This window comes from Hyla sarda, chromosome 3 (genome assembly GCF_029499605.1).
Source record: "Hyla sarda isolate aHylSar1 chromosome 3, aHylSar1.hap1, whole genome shotgun sequence".
Lineage (NCBI taxonomy): Eukaryota > Metazoa > Chordata > Amphibia > Anura > Hylidae > Hyla > Hyla sarda.
This window is the reverse complement of record NC_079191.1, coordinates 167,486,281-167,504,308: the sequence shown is the minus strand read 5'-3', so window position 1 is coordinate 167,504,308 and position 18,028 is coordinate 167,486,281. Positions and strand designations below refer to the sequence as shown.

Sequence of the window (18,028 nt, the reverse complement as noted above, 5' to 3'; positions counted from 1 at the left end):
GAGAAGGGGCAGCGGCACCCATTGCCGGCGCCGCTGCCCCGTTGCCTCCCCCCATCCCCGGTGGCATAATTACCTGAGTCGGGTCCGCGCTGCTCCAGGCCTCCGTCGTGCATCCCCGGCGTCGTTGCTATGCGCTGAACGGCGCGGCGCCGGCACCGATAGTCAGGGGGACAGAACGGGCAGCGGCGCCGATAACCAGGGGGTGAAAAGGGCCGACAGCAGCGCTCTAGACCCCAGGAAAGGCAGGGGGAGAGAAGCGGGCAGTGACGGCCTCTCTCCCCCTGCCTTTCCTGGGGGTATATCGGGGTATACACGCGCACACACGCACCCTCATTTTATTATGGATATTTGGGTAAAAAACTTTTTTTACCCAAATATCCTTGGTAAAATGAGGGTGCGTGTTATAGGCCGGTGCGTGGTATACCCCGATAAATATTGATATTGACATTGGAAATCAAGTGGAAACAGCAGCCAATGCTTGGTTAAAACCTTTGTTGTAGGTTTGGCTGGACAAAATAGGGCAGTATGTCAGACACCATCAGACTGCATTAATCAATATGGTGCATTAGTACTGTTCATAATCTGGCGTCTGAGGGATCATTGTTGGACTCCAATTTTCTGAGCAAAACAATGGTAAACACAATGCAGATATGTAATAAAGATTACTGGGCTAAGCTATTAACATATACAGACAAATATCCTCTCCCATTCCAATATTAACTTGGCTGAAGAATGAAACTGTCCTATAGTTATGCTGGGTCAAGAATGAAACTTTACACCTCATTTCCTGTACTACACGGACTCTAATGGTAACATAACTGAAGCACCATGGGTGAATGATCTCATATGTGCAGGTGTTGGTGGCAAAGAAGGTCAAGGAAAGAATTTCTATTAAATAATTTGGGCGATAAGTTAAAATATTATAAGATTTTATAATTTACTAATAGAAAATAAACAGCTGAAGAATGGGACCTTGGGCTAGTGTCCCAAACAGTGCTAAAGCCAGGGATTTGTTGGCTGGAAGCCAGGCTTCATCTTAACCAAAATTCCTGAAGAACATCTGCAGGTTTAGGCCATTAGATGGAACATTTGTTAGCCACAAAAGGCATCATAAAAAGGCTAAAGGGGGTTCAATTTATTTTATAAGTAAGTATACCGTATATACTCGAGTATAAGCCGACCCGAATATAAGCCGAGGCCCCTAATTTCACCCCAAAAACCCAGCCCCCCAATGTCATCATCCCCCCCTGTCATCCTCCCCCCCCTTCATCATCACCGCCTGTCAATGCCTTCATCAGTGGTCTTCAACCTGCGGACCTCCAGATGTTGCAAAAATACAACTCCCAGCCGATGGCTGTCCAGGCATGCTGGGAGTTGTAGTTTTGGAACCTCTGGAGGTCCGCAGGCTGAAGACCACTGCGGCCTTCGTCATCATCCAGATTCCCTCCCCCCCTTAGTTTTCTATTCACCTCCCTTCGGTGGGAAGGAAGGGTGAGCTGGTCCGGGCCATCCATGCTGCAGGGACCGTCCGGTGGGGAGGCTTAGTTGTTCTGGGCTGTCCATTTTCACCGGGGGTCCCTCTTCTCCGCGCTCTGGGCCTGCCCCAGACTAGTGACGTTGCCTTGACACCACACAGGACGCCTGCGCATGAACGTCCCTGTGCGTCGTTGTCAAGGCAACGTCATTAGTCCGAGGCCGGGCGCGGAGAAGAGGGACCCCCGGTTAAAATGGACAGCCCAGAACAACTAAGCCTCCCCACCGGACGGTCCCTGCAGCATAGATGGCCCGGACCAGCTCACCCTTCCTTCCCACCGAGGGGAGGTGAGTAGAAAACTAAGGGGGGGGGGTCTGGATGATGACGAAGGCTGCAGTGTTCTTCAACCTGCAGACCTCCAGAGGTTTCAAAACTACAACTCCCAGCATGCCCGGACAGCCGATGGCTGTCCAGGCATGCTGTGCGTTGTAGTTTTGCAACATCTGGAGGTCCGCAGGTTGAAGACCACTGAGAAGGGATTGACAGGCAGAGAGTTCACTCGAGTATAAGCCGAGGGGGGGCGTTTTCAGCACGAAAAATCGTGCTGACAAACTCGGCTTATACTCGAGTATTTTTTATTCTATTAGTGAATTAGATAGTATGAGAACATGGTTTATTGATGGTTTAGGGGGAAAGATTTATTTATATACAAACAGCAGCCCAATACAAAATATCAGAATAGTACAAATCTAAACCATACTGTACAAGACAGAAGATGCAATTCATCTATATACTACAGCATTTTTCTCTTGAGCATGGCTCTAATATAGAGTGAAAATATTGCATGCGCGAATAAAGCATATTGCATGCCATTTTGGATTGTTCTTCAAGTTCTCTCATCTTTTTTATGGAAATAAGAAGCCTGGTGCTGCATTTTCAATTCAGCACACTTTTTTTTTTTTTTTTGTGTGGAGTGAGGATTTTATTAACAAACATCACATTTCCATCATGTCTTGTCTATAATGTGAATAGTTTACAAACAGCAAAATAGTTACTTACACTAGAGAATAGAATAGAAATAAATAGAGGAGCTTGTATGTAAAACACAAATAGATATAAGAAAATCAAGTTTAAAATACCCTATTGTGGAATCATAAAGAGCTGAAATAATCAAAGCTGATTTCTTCTAAAAACAACACCCTCATTTGGCCTCTGGTTGTGTGTGGCATTGCAGCTCAGTTCCACTTAAAGGGGTATTCCAGGAAAAAAAACTTTTTTATATATATCAACTGGCTCCAGAAAGTGAAACAGATTTGTAAATTACTTCTATTAAAAAAATCTTAATCATTTCAGTACTTATGAGCTTCTGAAGTTAAGGTTGTTCTTTTCTGTCTAAGTGCTCTCTGATGACACGTGTCTCGGGAACCACCCAGTTTAGAAGAGGTTTGCTATGGGGATTTGCTTCTAAACTGGGCATTTCCTGAGACACGTGTCATCAGAGAGGACTTAGACAGAAAAGAACAACCTTAACTTCAGTAGCTCATAAGTACTGAAAGGATTAAGATTTTTTTAATAGAAGTAATTTACAAATCTGTTTATCTTTCTGGTGCCAGTTGATATATATATATAAAAAAAATGGATAACCCCTTTAAGTGAATGGAGCCAAGTTGTAACACTACACACAACCTGAGGATAGGTGTGGTGCTGTTTTTCCTTATTCCTGGATAACCCCTTTAATTTAGAAAGGGACCCTCATCTATCATGCATAACAGAGAATACTAAGGGCATCTCTTCCTCTACAAAACTGTCTACCCAGTACTCTCATTGGCTACAGCAGCATGCAGGGGGGCTTTTAAAAATAAGGAAAGTTTGTGATCAATTTTTTATCTGGGCACCCTACCAACAGAAGGGATTCTTCAATCATTAAAGAAGTACTCCAGTGGTGCTAGAAAGTTAAACAGATTTGTAAATTACTTCTACTTAAAAATATTTACTTATCAGCTGCTTTATGCTCCACAGGAAGTTCTTTTCTTTTTGAATTTATTTTCTGTCTGACCACAGTGCTCTCTGCTGCCACCTCTGTCCATTTCAGGAACTGTTCAGAGCAGGAGAAAATCCCCATAGCAAACCTCTCCTGCTCTGGACAGTTCCTGACATGGACAGAGGTGACAGCAAAGAGCACTGTGGTCAGGCAGAAAATAAATTCAAAAAGAAAAGAACTTCCTGTGGAGCATACAGCAGCTGATAAGTCCTGAAAGGGTTAAGATATATATATATATATATTTTTTTTTTTTATAGAAGTAATTTACAAATCTGTATAACTTTCTGGCACCAGTTGATTTAAAAAAAAAATAATAATTTCCACTGGAGTACCTCTTTAATATTATCAGTATTATTGAAAGAGTATGGTTTCCCTGAAAACCATTCATGATGTTTAAAAAAGTCTTTACATTTTCTAGGAATCCTTTCAAGAATTATATGACAGCAATTTAGAAAGAAATTCGATGTCCAAGAACTTAGTCATTTGAAAACGTCCTCTCACATTATGGTAGCTTTATTTATATTTGCGTTCTCAAAACTATAAAGCGGACTCTTCTGGCAGGCAAACCCCAAAATAAGCTCAAATGATTCTACCTCATTTAACCGAATCTACCAAAGGATTTGAATCCTATTTTGCAGCCAACAAAACGGCTCAATGCTGAAATGTAGCATAAATATCTCTGAATGTATACAGCAGATGATGATGCAGGGATCCAGACTCCTGGAGGGAGAAGCACATCGTTCCTTTCAGCCAGCTGGCTTGTGACAGCTACATTTTTATGCTTCTTCCATTTAAGAACAATTTTGTTTATGGGAATAAAGGTTCTGATTAGAAGTGTGTGGGCTCCGCACCAAATCTAATGCTCCGATGACATGAAATACACAAAGGATAAGCTGTGGCGGCATAGAAATTAGTACTGGTTCCAATTTGCGTAATGAGATAATTTTCAACTCTATTTCAGCTTTTTACAAGTTTTATGTAATTGCTCCCTCTGGAGGCGGTATTCATTTCAAAAGGAGATATCAGACCCCCTGCCAATGGAAATACGCTATCTAAACAGAAACTTTACCAAGGGAATCACTATATCTGGCTCGCATTCCACAGAAGGATCTTGTTAATACTCTGTTACTATAGCACTGGTTTTACACAATCCCAAACATTTTGGGGGTTTACTGAATGAAGGAATTGTACCATTGAGCGTCATCATCATTGGGCGAGTAGATGAAGTCATGTATTAGTAATTCTTACTGTTAGCTGGATGTCTGGTGCTTAGAACAAGATTTACAACCTCCACAATGGACATGTCATGTTTGGCTGTTTATGCCACCAAAGAAACACTTGGGCTAAGACTCCATAAATCTATCAATGGCAGCAATGCTCTTGTAAAACAAATGTATACTGACTTCCTCCTGTTCAGAAGAGAATTGTTGTCATCTGCTGGTTAACAACAGATGAATAGCTAGTAGATAAAATAGCACTAAAAAGCAAATGGAAAACACACGTCTTCTATTGTAAAGAGTGGCAGCTATGACATAACCTCATTTTAATACACAAGCTTGTGTCTTGTTTAGTAAATTACAAATTTTTCAGATACAGTAATACTGAACATCATGAATGATCGGGATGTTGGCCTCATTGCAGAGAAAGGGTCTGTGTGTAAACCTGCCAAGTTTTAGTGATGGCTTGAACAGACAGGTTTTCTAGTCATACATTGTATATTTACCAAAACCGCAGCTCTACTGAACAACTGAGTGGCAACAGGGTTGGCTGTCGGCACCCCACCGATCAGACATTGATCTTGCCTATCTTGCATTAAGAGCAACCACAGACAATGGCAGGATTTATGTTGGCTATGGTCCATAAATAGCTCCAAACCCTATAAAATAACAATTCTGGCACATGTTCTAGCAGGGGGTCCAGCTGGACATTTATGAGGAAATGAGGGCGAATGAGGAGGGGCAAAGGTAAGCAGCTTCTGTTCTCACCTTGAAGTAAAGGTATAAGGAATAAGGGGATGAAGAAGGTTCGAAAAAGTTTTTCAAATAAATTGGATAAACAGGATGTGTGAGTTGAAGATGGTCAGCAACATGTGTACGATGGTTTGTAAGCAGCTGAAGATTTTCAGTAAAGAAGCTATTTTATGTTTTGTTGGAATATAGAAATTTATTACTAGCATATCTTTAAAAAGAGATTATAAAAAAACTTGAATTTTCCATACGAGTTTTACGTTACACTATGAGGGGATCTTTTTTGGGGGACTGATGGAAATCTTCTAGAAGAAGTACTGTGAGTGTATAGTGTTGGATCTGGTAATACGAAGTGAAGTGTTGAGCCTTACCTATATTCAGTTGTGAGGCTTTTCGAGTAAGGAGATGTCATAAAGCCTATATAGGATTGGTGATGAATCGCCTAGGTGGTTTCATATTTGGCATTAGGCTAAACTAAGAAGTGGAGTCCAAGGTTTTCACCCCTTAACCTTTGCATTGGGATTTGGACATTGAGGCAGGGGACCCCAGGTGGCTATTTAGTCACACATTTCTAGTTGGAACAACAAAGGAAAAGCACATTACAAGATTATAAGATGGTTCAACATTCTAATTTCATGGGGGAATGCATGTATTTACTAAAACAGACAAGTCAGATGAGGCCACAGGCCCTCTTTAAATAGCCCCCACACATTCTACAGTATTTTATACAAAATATATTCTTTCTGTTCAAAATCAGCTTCAGTCTAATACCTGTATATATATGCACATGCTATTTACTTCTAACATCTTTAAACACAGCTTTATGATATTGTAGTTTGTAAACTGATCTGAATTAAAGGGCAAACTACCATTTCCCCTTTTAGGTTATATTCATTTAAAATAGAGTGGACCTCTGTTCTGTAGGACAAACTCCTTGTGTGTCATACAGCAGCTCAGTGAATCACTGGCCTCAGCTAGCAATTCGCAGAGCTGCAGTATGACACATTGGGCCTGGGTGCTTCTGTAGAGGGGCGAATGAACGGGAGAAATAGTGCATGCACTAATTCTCCCGTTACTATCGCCCATCACAAAATAACGGCCGTTATTAATAACGGGCGATAACTGATTAAAACTGCTATTAGAAAAATCCCATAGACTATAGTGGGATTTTCTAATGGCCGTTAGTGATTTTGTACCGGCAGTATAACTGCCGATTTCCATGCCTTTTATAATGGGCGTTCATAACGGAAGTATTTTAATACTTTGAAAGCAGCCTTAGAAAGACGATCGCGATCAGGCGACCGGAGCAGGACACTGGAGGCATTTTAGGAGAACTGGAGGTAAGTAGATGTTTATTTTGTTTATACCCCACATATTAGCTATAATTGGAAAACACCCCTCCCCACTAGAATTCTCCTTTAACCCACCAGGACATACATTTATGTCCTAAGTGCTGGTCCGACGCAGAAGCTGAACTCATCTTATAGACTGTGAAGGCGGCTACAGTGCAGTTCCTTCACACACCGAGATTTTTGGGGGGTTTGTGACAGTGTGGCAAGGAAAGGGTGTATTTCCCTAGTTAACCCTGGAGAAACCTCCACCTGTGGCCTAATTAATGAGGTAGCAGAGAGGGGAAGTCTGTTTAAAAGGAAGTCAGACAGTGTAGTCTGAGCTCTCCCCAGAAGACAGCAAGATGGCTGTAGTGGGGAAGCAGGGGTCCTGGTGAGGAACACACAGCCCAAGCTGTGAGTGGCACAAGTGTGGACGAGACACACAGCAAGATGTTGCAAACGCTGTGTGTGAACAGTGAGTAGAAGGTTGCAGGAGGCATAAGTTTAACTGGCCGGGAAAAGCCCACCAGTTGATAGTCAGGTCATGCTGGATTGTTTAGTTAGTGACTAGGTGGTCTAAGGTTTAGTTTGTTCCTGTCTTATGTTTTTATTTATCCTGCAACCTATCTAATAAATCTGGCGAGGGGCCAGACTGGTATAAAGTACTGTTGTTTGCCTGTCGATTGAAGTGGAAACTTGTCCTGTGGCTGTGTCAAGCACGATCCCAGAGCTATCCCCAGGGAGAAATCCTTACAGTGTTATACAGTAAGGACATGACATCAGTATTGGACAATACAGCCAGCACGCTAAAGCCTCCGAGTATTCTAGGTACATACTTCAGTATATGCAATTACTAAGCATCAATAGCCAGCAGGACACAAGCCCAGTTTGCACTGCATATTCCAGGCCACAGAGCTACAGGGCAGTATATAAGTTTAATGATTTATTTGATCACTATACTCAGAGGTAAATCTGAATGTTGACATCAAGAATTCAACAAATGCTTGGACATCTATTTGGCAAAAATTCTTGAATTTACTACTTACAGATATGTTCTGCTCCTGCCTGTACAGGGTAGATTATGTTCAAAAAATAAAAAAAATGAAATATGTGCATGATTTATACGCCAACATTAGGACACAGAAGAATTGCATACAGCATCATACAGTTCTAAACATTTACTAGACCTGCTGAGAATATGGAAAATACCATGAAGCCAAATTGTATTCTGGATGGAGTCCAGATTCCCCATTAGTTCACTTCCATGAGCAGAGCTGCTCAAAGCTAAAGTGTAAACCTTATTCCACAGATGGAGAATGCGATTTATTCAGCATTGGGTGAGTTTTAATTGTATGACGTGCATGGTTTTTCTATTTATTTATCTATCTGTCTATCATTATAAGTGTTAAAACTAATAATTATTTGTAAAATCGAATTGTTGGTCGATTATTGGTTCGATTAAATCGATAAAAAAAAACGGATTAGGAGACAAGAGAGGGGTTAACAAAGGAGGGGAGGGGGGGAGGGAGGAAGTGAAGACTGCATTGTGAAGAGGTAATAGGGAGAAAAGAGATTGGACAGCATCTGTACAGTTAACAGAGGCAAAGAGTGAAGAGACAACACCTGAAGGGTTAACAGAGGGTAAGAGCGAAGGAACAGCCACTGAATGGTTAACAGTGGAAAAAAGAGAGGGGGCAGCACCTGAAGTGTTAACCTATGAGCCTTGCTGCAGTCTAGAAGGAGTAGTTCACAGACTTTAGTGATGGCCGTCAGGGCCGTTTGAAGGAATTTGGGGGCCCCAAGCAAAATGGACATGGAGGCCCTCCCCCCTGATGTTCACGCACGTCACGCTCTAGGGCCGGCGTCAGGACGTAGCAACACCGGCCCTTGAATTCTGGGAGCGCGACGTGAGCGAACGTCGATACGAGGCCCCCACGTTAGGTGCAGCACAGTTCCCCCCACGTTAGGTGTGGCACAGTTCCCCCCACGTTAGATGCGGCACAGTTCCCCCCACGTTAGGTGCGGCACAGTTCCCCCCACGTTAGGTGCGGCACAGTTCCCCCCACGTTAGGTGCAGCAGAGTTCCCCCCCCCCCACATTAGGTGCAGCAGAGTTCTCCCCACATTAGGCTAGCAGTGTTCCCCCACATTAGGTACAGTATAGTTCCCCCACAATAGGTGCAGTATAGTCCCGTCATTATGTGCAGTATAGTTCCCCACATTAGGTGCATTATAGCTCCCCAAATTAGGTGCAGTATAGTCCCCCACATTAGGCAGTATAGTTCCCCCCATTAGGTGCAGTATAGTCCCCCACATTAGGCAGTATAGTTCCCCCCATTAGGTGCAGTATAGTTCCCCCACATTAGGCAGTATAGTTCCCCAAATTAGGTGCAGTATAGTTCCCCCACATTAGGCAGTATAGTTCCCCCCATTAGGTGCAGTATAGTTCTCCCACATTAGGCAGTATAGTTCCCCACATTAGGTGCAGTATAGTTCCCCACAATAGGTGCTGTACAGTCCCCCACATTAGGCTGTAGTTCCCCCACATTAGGTGCAGTATAGTCCCCCCACATTAGGTGTAGTATGTTCCCCCACAGACATACAGCCTCCAGCCATACAGTGTATGGCTGGAGGCTGTATGCCTGATTACTGCCCTACTTCAGTGCTCCAACCACTGCTCCTCTGGTCTGGCCACCATAGCAGTAGGTCCCGGGACTGGAGGAGCGGTGGTCGGAGCACTGAAGCTGATGTGCCGCTGGTCACTTACCATGCTGGCCAGCGCATGTCCTGTTCGCTGCTCCGCTCCTCCGCATTGCTTTCCAATGGGCGCACACACAGGACGTCAGTGGGCTAACAGGGGCATGGGATGTCCTTAATAGGGATGTCCTTAAAAGTGATGGGGAAATTGCCCCCCCCCCCCCAGATTAATTTCCCCCCCCCCCTGGATCCGCCACTGCATGCATTATAGACACACAGAACACACTGTACACATTTCATACTGTACATGCATGCTTCATACACACACAACACACTGTACATATTACATACTGTACATGCATCATATACACACATACTGTACACATTACATACTGTACATGCATCATACACACACAACACACTGTACACATTACATACTGTACATGCATCATACACACACAACACACACTGTACACATTACATACTGTACATGCTTCATAGACACAACACACATACTGTACACATTACATACTGTACATGCATTATATACACAGCACACATACTGTACACATTATATACTGTACATGCATTATATACACAACACACATACTGTACACATTACATACTGTACATGCATCATACACACAACACACATACTGTACACATTATATACTGTACATGCATCATACACACAACACACATACTGCACACATTACATACTGTACATGCATCATACGCACACACATACTGTACACATTACATACTGTACATGCATTACATACACATAGCACACATACTGTACACATTACATACTGTACATGCATTACATACACACAGCACACATACTGTACACATTACATAATGTACATGCATTATATACACACACACACACACTGTACACATTACATACTGTACATGCATCATACACACAACACACTGTACACATTACATACTGTACATGCATCATACACACAACACACTGTACACAGTACATACTGTACATGCATTATACACACACACACATACTGTACACATTACATACTGTACATGCATCATACACACAACACATACTGTACACATTACATACTGTACATGCATTATACACACACATACTGTACACATTACATACTATACATGCATCATACACACAACACACATACTCTACACATTACATACTGTACATGCATCATACACACTGTACACATTACATACTATACATGCATCATACACACACAGATAGAATAGATCAGTGTTTTCCAACCAGGATGCCTACAGAGGTTGCAAAACTAAAACTCTAACTCATAGACTACCAAGAAAAGGCAGCCCCAAAAAAAAAACTTTATTTCCCATATATCAAAAGAGTGAGATTAAAAGTGCAATCTTTATTGTATTCGGTTCGCACTTAATGGTGTTTTAAAATATAAAGCACCATGTCGTCCTACTTGTTTGGTTGTATATATATATATGAATGGACCATCCGGTCTATGATTTGAATGCACACTGAAGCGGAGACGAGGTGCCTGCAGACCACCTACATTCAGCGCTATTGTAGGACAATACTACAATAGCGCTGAATGTAGGTGGTCTGCAGGCACCTCGTCTCCGCTTCAGTGTGCATTCAAATCATAGACTGGATGGTCCATTCATATATATATATATACAACCAAACAAGTAGGACGACATGGTGCTTTATATTTTAAAACACCATTAAGTGCGAACCGAATACAATAAAGATTGCACTTTTAATCTCACTCTTTTGATATATGGGAAATAAAGGTTTTTTTTTTGGGCTGCCTTTTCTTGGTAGTCTATGAGTTAGTGGTCAAATTCCACCCTCCATATATTGGTCTCAACTAGATATGTTTCTCAAAACTAAAACTCCCAGCATGCCCAGACAGCTTTTGGCTGTCCGGGCATGCTGGGAGTTGTAGTTTTGCAACAACTGGAGGCACCCGGTTGAGAAACACTGATATAGATACACACATGCACTTTACATATAGTCATCCACAGTAGTAACACACACAGGCACAGTACATAGATATACACATATGTACACACACATATATATATCCACACACACACACACACACGCTTATACACATATACATGCAGGGACACCTACTATAGTCAGGCCCCATGTTGTACAGCCTCTGCTGTCTCCTCACAGCTTTGTGCTCTCTCCTCACCCCTCCTCCTCCTCCTGCTCAGAAGGCTGAGAGAAGAGTCCAGGCTGAGGGAAGATACCAAGTGCAGTGGGGGGTGGGGGGAGCGGGATTGTGGTGAGGTGAGAAGAACTCCAAAGCTGCAAATGAGTTTATTTAAAAAAAATGCCAGACATTTGGGGGCCCTCTTGTTTGACTGGGTGCCTGGGGCCCGGAGCAGAAGCTCCAAGAGCACGATTGTTAATCCGGCCCTGGTGATGGGGGAATTGCCCCGTCGCTACAGGACGGGCAAGCACTGGCTCTGCTCGGGGCCCCCCAGCCAGCTCGACGCCCCAAGCAAATGCTTGGTTTGCCGGCCCTGTAGCAACGGGCCTGATGGCCGTCCTCCCTGCACCAGGAAGATCTGTCACTGTACAGGATGGAGAGCAGAGCTTCTGGCCAGACAGGGGGACTCCTGTGATGTCAGGACCGTAGGCTACTTGTGACTGGAGGTGCCGAGGACAAGCCTCAGTGCTGTGGGTGGGCTGCAGATGTTGGAGACCAACAGCATCTTCAAAAAAGCATTGGAGGGTAAGGGACGATGGAGGGGGACCTTTATGGGCAGACTGAGGGCAGGAAAAGTAGTAACAATAGTAGGTATACCATGTTACTAGGCCTTGCCTCCTAATAGCCAAGGACCATTATCGATATCAATTAATGGTTGCAGCCCTAATCATTATCTATCACTTTATCTATATATCCTTGAATATTTTCATTACTTATTATTAAAGGGGTACTGCAGCCAGAATTAACTTATCCCCTATCCACAGGACAGGGCATAAGTAGCTGATCGTGGGAGGTCCAATTGCTGAGGCCCTCCACGATCTCCTGAGGATAGGGAATTAGTTAATTCTGGCTGCAGTACCCCTTTAAGAAGTTTAAAGCATTTTTATAGTAATATTACTGTTCAAATTGGAAACATACAGTTTGCAATGAGAGATTTAAATTCACTGACAAAAAAGGAGTTATTGGAATCAAATTAAACTTTATAGAGATGTAGCAAAGTTATCGATCAAAGTCATGATGCAATATCCTGTTCACTGTGTCGTGTTTTTATGTAACCACAACTCCTAATAACTTAAATCGGTTTAACGTTCTGGCACCAGCTGATTTAAGAAAAAAGTTTTTCACCAGAGTACCCCTTTAAAACGACTTAGATGTCAGGCAATTTATTGAAACAACCATCTTGCTTCTCTTAGTCTAGTGACATGCCCCCTAACAAAGTCTGTTAACAGGGCAGACTGTCTTTCAGACCATCACAGGGGCATGTCTAGCAGTCTAAAATATCTCACAAAGAGGGACCTAAAAGTAGCCTTTGAGAGCCTTTTATAAGGCAGCAGGGGAAATAATTTTAAGCCCTTTTGTGGAAAGACCCATTGTCTAATCAGAACACATCTGTAATCATTTGCATATCTGCCACATAACTGTGTGCTGGTTTGTGCAACTATTTGACATTTCTATTTGGGCGCACTATTTTTAATCCTTGTTGTTACTTTTAGTCTGTTTTTTGTGCCTCAAATTCCCTTACACTGATTATAATTCTGTGATATGTTCTATAGTTACCTGCAATGCCTTCATATAGTGTTGCACTGTAGTCCACATATTCATATTCATTAAACTTTTGGGGTCCCCCGCACATTACTCTGCATTCCACGTCAGCTCGATAATAGCCTTTCAGGGCCTCTTCAAAGTGCTTGATAGCTTGCTCGTATTGCTCTTGGTCATATAACTTTATTCCTGTTTGGTATTCATCCTAACAGTGGACATAAATGACAAAGATTAGCTAATCATAGAACAGGAGGATCTACTTGGTATTAGGTTTGGGGACAAAAACAGAATTGAACATTATACTGGATTTAACCCCTTAAGGACAAAGCCCATTTTAACCTTAAGGACCAGGCCAATTTTATTTTTGCATTTTCGTTTTTTGCGTGACCAATTGTACTTTGGAATGAAACCTCTCATTTTATCATAAAATGTACGGCGAACCCAAATATTTTTTAAGGGAGGAAATTAAAATAAAAACTACAATTTTGCACATTTTGGAGGATTTCGTTTTCACACTGTACTCTGTTCACATGTGTTCTTTATTCTGTGGGTCAATACGATTAAAATGATATCCATGGCTATACTTTTATATTTTTGTATCGCTTAAAAAAAAAAGTAAAACTTTTTGTACAAAATCAGTAATCTAAAATCACCCTATTTTGACCACCTATAACTTTTTCATTTTTCCGTATATATGGGGCGGTATGAGGGCTCATTTGTGCCGTCATCTGTACTTTTTATTGATACCACGTTTGCATATTTAAAACTTTTAGATCATTTTTTATTAATTTTTTTTTAAATAAAATGTGACAAAAAAGCTGCATTTTTGGACTTTTATTTTTTACGTTTACGCCATTCACTGTATGGGAAAATGAACATTATATTTTGATAGTTCGGACATTTACGCACGCGGCGATACCAAATATTACATTTTACAACTTTTTTTATACACTTTTTATGTCCCCTTAGGGGACTATCTATAGCAATTCTTTGATTACTAATACTGTTCAGTGCTATATAGGACATAGCACTGATCATCCATTCAAAGTACTGCACTGCCGCAGATGCCGTGATCTGTATTGATCACAGCATCTGAGGGGTTAATGGCGGACATCCGCGCGATCGCGGATGTCGGCCATTACCGGCGGGAACCTGCCGTGTATGCACAGAACGTAAATGTACATCCTGGTGCGGGAAGTACCACCAAACCAGGACGTACATTTACATACGTGGTCGTTAAGGGGTTACTGATCAAAAGTTGTCCTCAGTTTAACCCCTGCTAGTTTTGGCCTTCAGGAAAGGCAATTTTAGGACCATCACTGTCCTAGAGCCATAACCTATTTAAAGAGATGCAGATGTATACAGGGTGGGCCATTTTGGATACACCTTAATAAAATGGGAAGGGTTGGTGATATTAACTTCCTGTTTGTGGCACATTAGTATATGCAAGGGGGGAAACTTTTCAAGATGGGTGGTGACCATGGCGGCCATTTTGAAGTCGGCTATTTTGAATCCAACTTTTGTTTTTTCAATAGGAAGAGGGTCATGGGACACATCAAACGTATTGGGAATTTCACAAGAAAAACAATAATGTGCTCGGTTTTAATGTAACTTTATTCTTTCATGAGTTATTTACAAGTTTCTGACCACTTATAAAATTTGTTCAAAGTGCTGCCATTGTGTTGGATTGTCAATGCAACCCTCTTCTCCCACTCCTCACACACTGATAGCAACACCGCAGGAGAAATGCTAGCACAGGCTTCCAGTATCCGTAGTTTTAGGTGCTGCAGAATGGGCAAAACAAAAATTGGAACAGGACCCTTAGTTTACGCAGAAGATTTTGTTCAGTGATGAGGCAAACTTTTATGTGAATGGTGAAGTTAACAAACAAATCCACCGCTATTGGTCTGACACTAACCCACATTGGATAGATCCCTCCAAGACTGTTTGAACACAAAAATTGATGGTATGGTGTGGTATATGGGGTACAAAGATAGTGGGGCCATTCTTCATCAATGGAAACCTCAAGGCCACTGGATATGTCAAAATTGCTACATGATGATGTGTTTCCCTCTTTATGCAATGAAGCTGGCACGTTCCCTGAGTTTTTCCAGCAAGAGGGTGCACCACCACATTATGGGTGTCAGGTCCGAGCATTCCTAGATGAACAGCTTCCTGGAAAGTGGATTGGTCGTCATGGGCCACTTGAATGGCCCCCAAGGTCTCCCCATCTGTCCCCCTTAGACTTTTATCTTTGGGGTCATCTGAAGGCAATCGTCTATGCTGTGAAGATACGAGATGTGCAGCACTTGAAACTACGGATACTGGAAGCCTGTGCTAGCATTTCTCCTGTGGTGTTGCTATCAGTGTGTGAAGAGTGGGAGAAGAGGGTTGCATTGACAATCCAACACAATGGGCAGCACATTGAACACATTTTATAAGTGGTCAGAAACATGTAAATAACTTATGAAGAAATAAAGTTATGTTAAAACCAAGCACATCATTGTTTTTCTTGGGAAATTCCCAATGAGTTGTCACATGACCCTCTTCCTATTGAAAAAACAAAAGTTGGATTCAAAATGGCCGACTTCAAAATGGCCGCCATGGTCAACACCCATCTTGAAAAGTTTCCCCCCTCACATATACTAATGTGCCACAAACAGGAAGTTAATATCACCAACCATTCCCATTTTATTAAGGTGTATCCATATAAATGGCCCACTCTGTAGAATTATGTGTTGAAATGACAGTTTGCAATTTTTCATGATCTTTAAACTGATTCGGTGTCCATAAATAGGCACCTAAAGGAAGATGTAGCTGAGTTATGTTTTTCCATAGTGATAAAGTGAAGTGGGATACAAATTTTTTCGATGTGACAACAGATGCCTAATCTGTACAAGGTCCACATTTCACATCAACAGACAAAAATGGCATTGGCAGCATTTACTAGCTTTGATACAGACAGATAGGTGCAAAGCTGTTGGGATTATATGAAAATGATTCTTGGATGTGATAGTTCCTCTCTCTGCAAACTGCTGACTGTGGGACCAAATGACATATGACATAATGCTTAATATTATTTTGGTTTTTCCACTTTAGTTTCCAGAATGTTTTAAACAGGAAATGTAATTTCCATCTGTAGTACCACGCAAAAGATATTTTCAGGCAATGAGCGGTGAAAGTATTGTATTGTGAAAGTCAGCTAAAATGCTAAATGTTATTACACATTGCGGTTGGCAGAGCCTGACAATGTAATGATTTTCAAGTAGTAGCTAATATGTTATTTTCTTTCGATAGGCACCACTCCAACTTAACATAGAATGGGTTATACAACTGTGCGCAGACTAAATATTCAACGGCAAAAAAAAAAAATGTAAAAGGCAAGTTCAGTGCTGCAAATAAAAGGCTATATCAATTCAAGAAACACAAAAGTATAAATGATGTTAATCTATGAACAAAAAGGACTACAATAGACTTCAACTAATAACTGAACCAATAACTAACAACTTAAAAGAGTACTTAGATATAAAAACGTATCACGTATCCTAAGGATACGGGATAAGTGTCAGAACACAAGGGGGCCCAATTGCTGGGGGAGCCAGAGATTCCCGAGTGCAGCGCTTTGGCTCTTCCATAGAGATGAGGCTCGTGTTGGCCACTGCTTTATGTGGTAGTTGACAAGCTCCATTTAGAAGAAGAGCCGGCGCCCATAAAGGAGATAGGAGCTAGGTTTTTATATACCAGAGTGCTCCTTTAAACGGGTATTCCAGGCAAAAACTTTTTTATATATATCAACTGGCTCCGGAAAGTTAAACAGATTTGTAAATTACTTCTTTTAAAAAATCTTAATCCTTCCAATAGTTATTAACTTCTGAAGTTGAGTTGCTGTTTTCTGTCTAACTGCTTTCTGATGACTCACATCCCGGGAGCTGTCCAGCTCCTATGTGGATATTCTCCCATCATGCAAGGGATATTCTCCCATCATGCACAGCTCCTGTGACGTGACATCATCATTGAGCAGTTAGACAGAAAACTTCAGAAGCTAATAACTATTGGAAGGATTAAGATTTTTTAATAGAAGTAATTTACAAATCTGTTTAACTTTCTGGAGCCAGTTGATATATAAAAAAAAGTTTTTGCCTGGAATACCCCTTTAAGGTGTATTGTCTGGCCCGCAGCCTTCATGCTTGACCTAAAATGTTCCCAAGTCATAGTCTTTAATTACCACCATTTATCTATTGTGTCCAGGACCATCCATTGGAATTCCCAATATGTGTGATCACTGAACCTTTAAATGAAGGTGAAGTCAAAAGCATGCACATTTTTTGTGAAAGTGAATAGTAGCAGAAATGTTCTTTTGAACATAGGTTAATGGCTATGGTCACCTTTGAATGCATTTTTATTATTACTTTGAACTTATTATGGTGCGAAAACATTTTCTCTTTAGGACATCATTTAAAATGTTGCTTAGTTTCACTTCTACAGCCTCTATGGTTTGACATACAGTGCTATTGACTGTGTCTTATTCCATCAGAGGAACATTCTGTTGGCTCTGGAGAAATTATAGTGGTAACCATGCAAAAAAGTTAGACAATACTGATATTCTGAAATAAATGATGGAATGTGAAAGTAGCTGAATGACCTCATAAGCAAAAATAAAAGGCATGAGAAATCCAGTCAGATGAGAGCAAGTTTGTCCACTGGGAAAAACTTGTTGATGGGAAACATGTGTGGGCTGATTTGTTCCAATTGTGTTTACATAGTCAGATT

At 41.6% G+C, this 18,028-nt stretch overlaps 1 protein-coding gene across 3 annotated transcripts in view; it reads right to left on the bottom strand.

Annotated features, from left to right (window-relative positions):
* P3H2 (prolyl 3-hydroxylase 2) overlaps nucleotides 1–18,028 on the bottom strand; it is a 223,095-nt gene that overhangs the window by 44,710 nt on the left and 160,357 nt on the right. For all 3 annotated transcript variants that reach the window (XM_056565435.1, XM_056565432.1, XM_056565433.1), the window contains exon 3: nucleotides 13,274–13,463. In XM_056565435.1, the coding sequence (XP_056421410.1) occupies nucleotides 13,274–13,463 (190 nt within the window). The remainder of the gene's footprint in view (nucleotides 1–13,273; nucleotides 13,464–18,028) is intronic.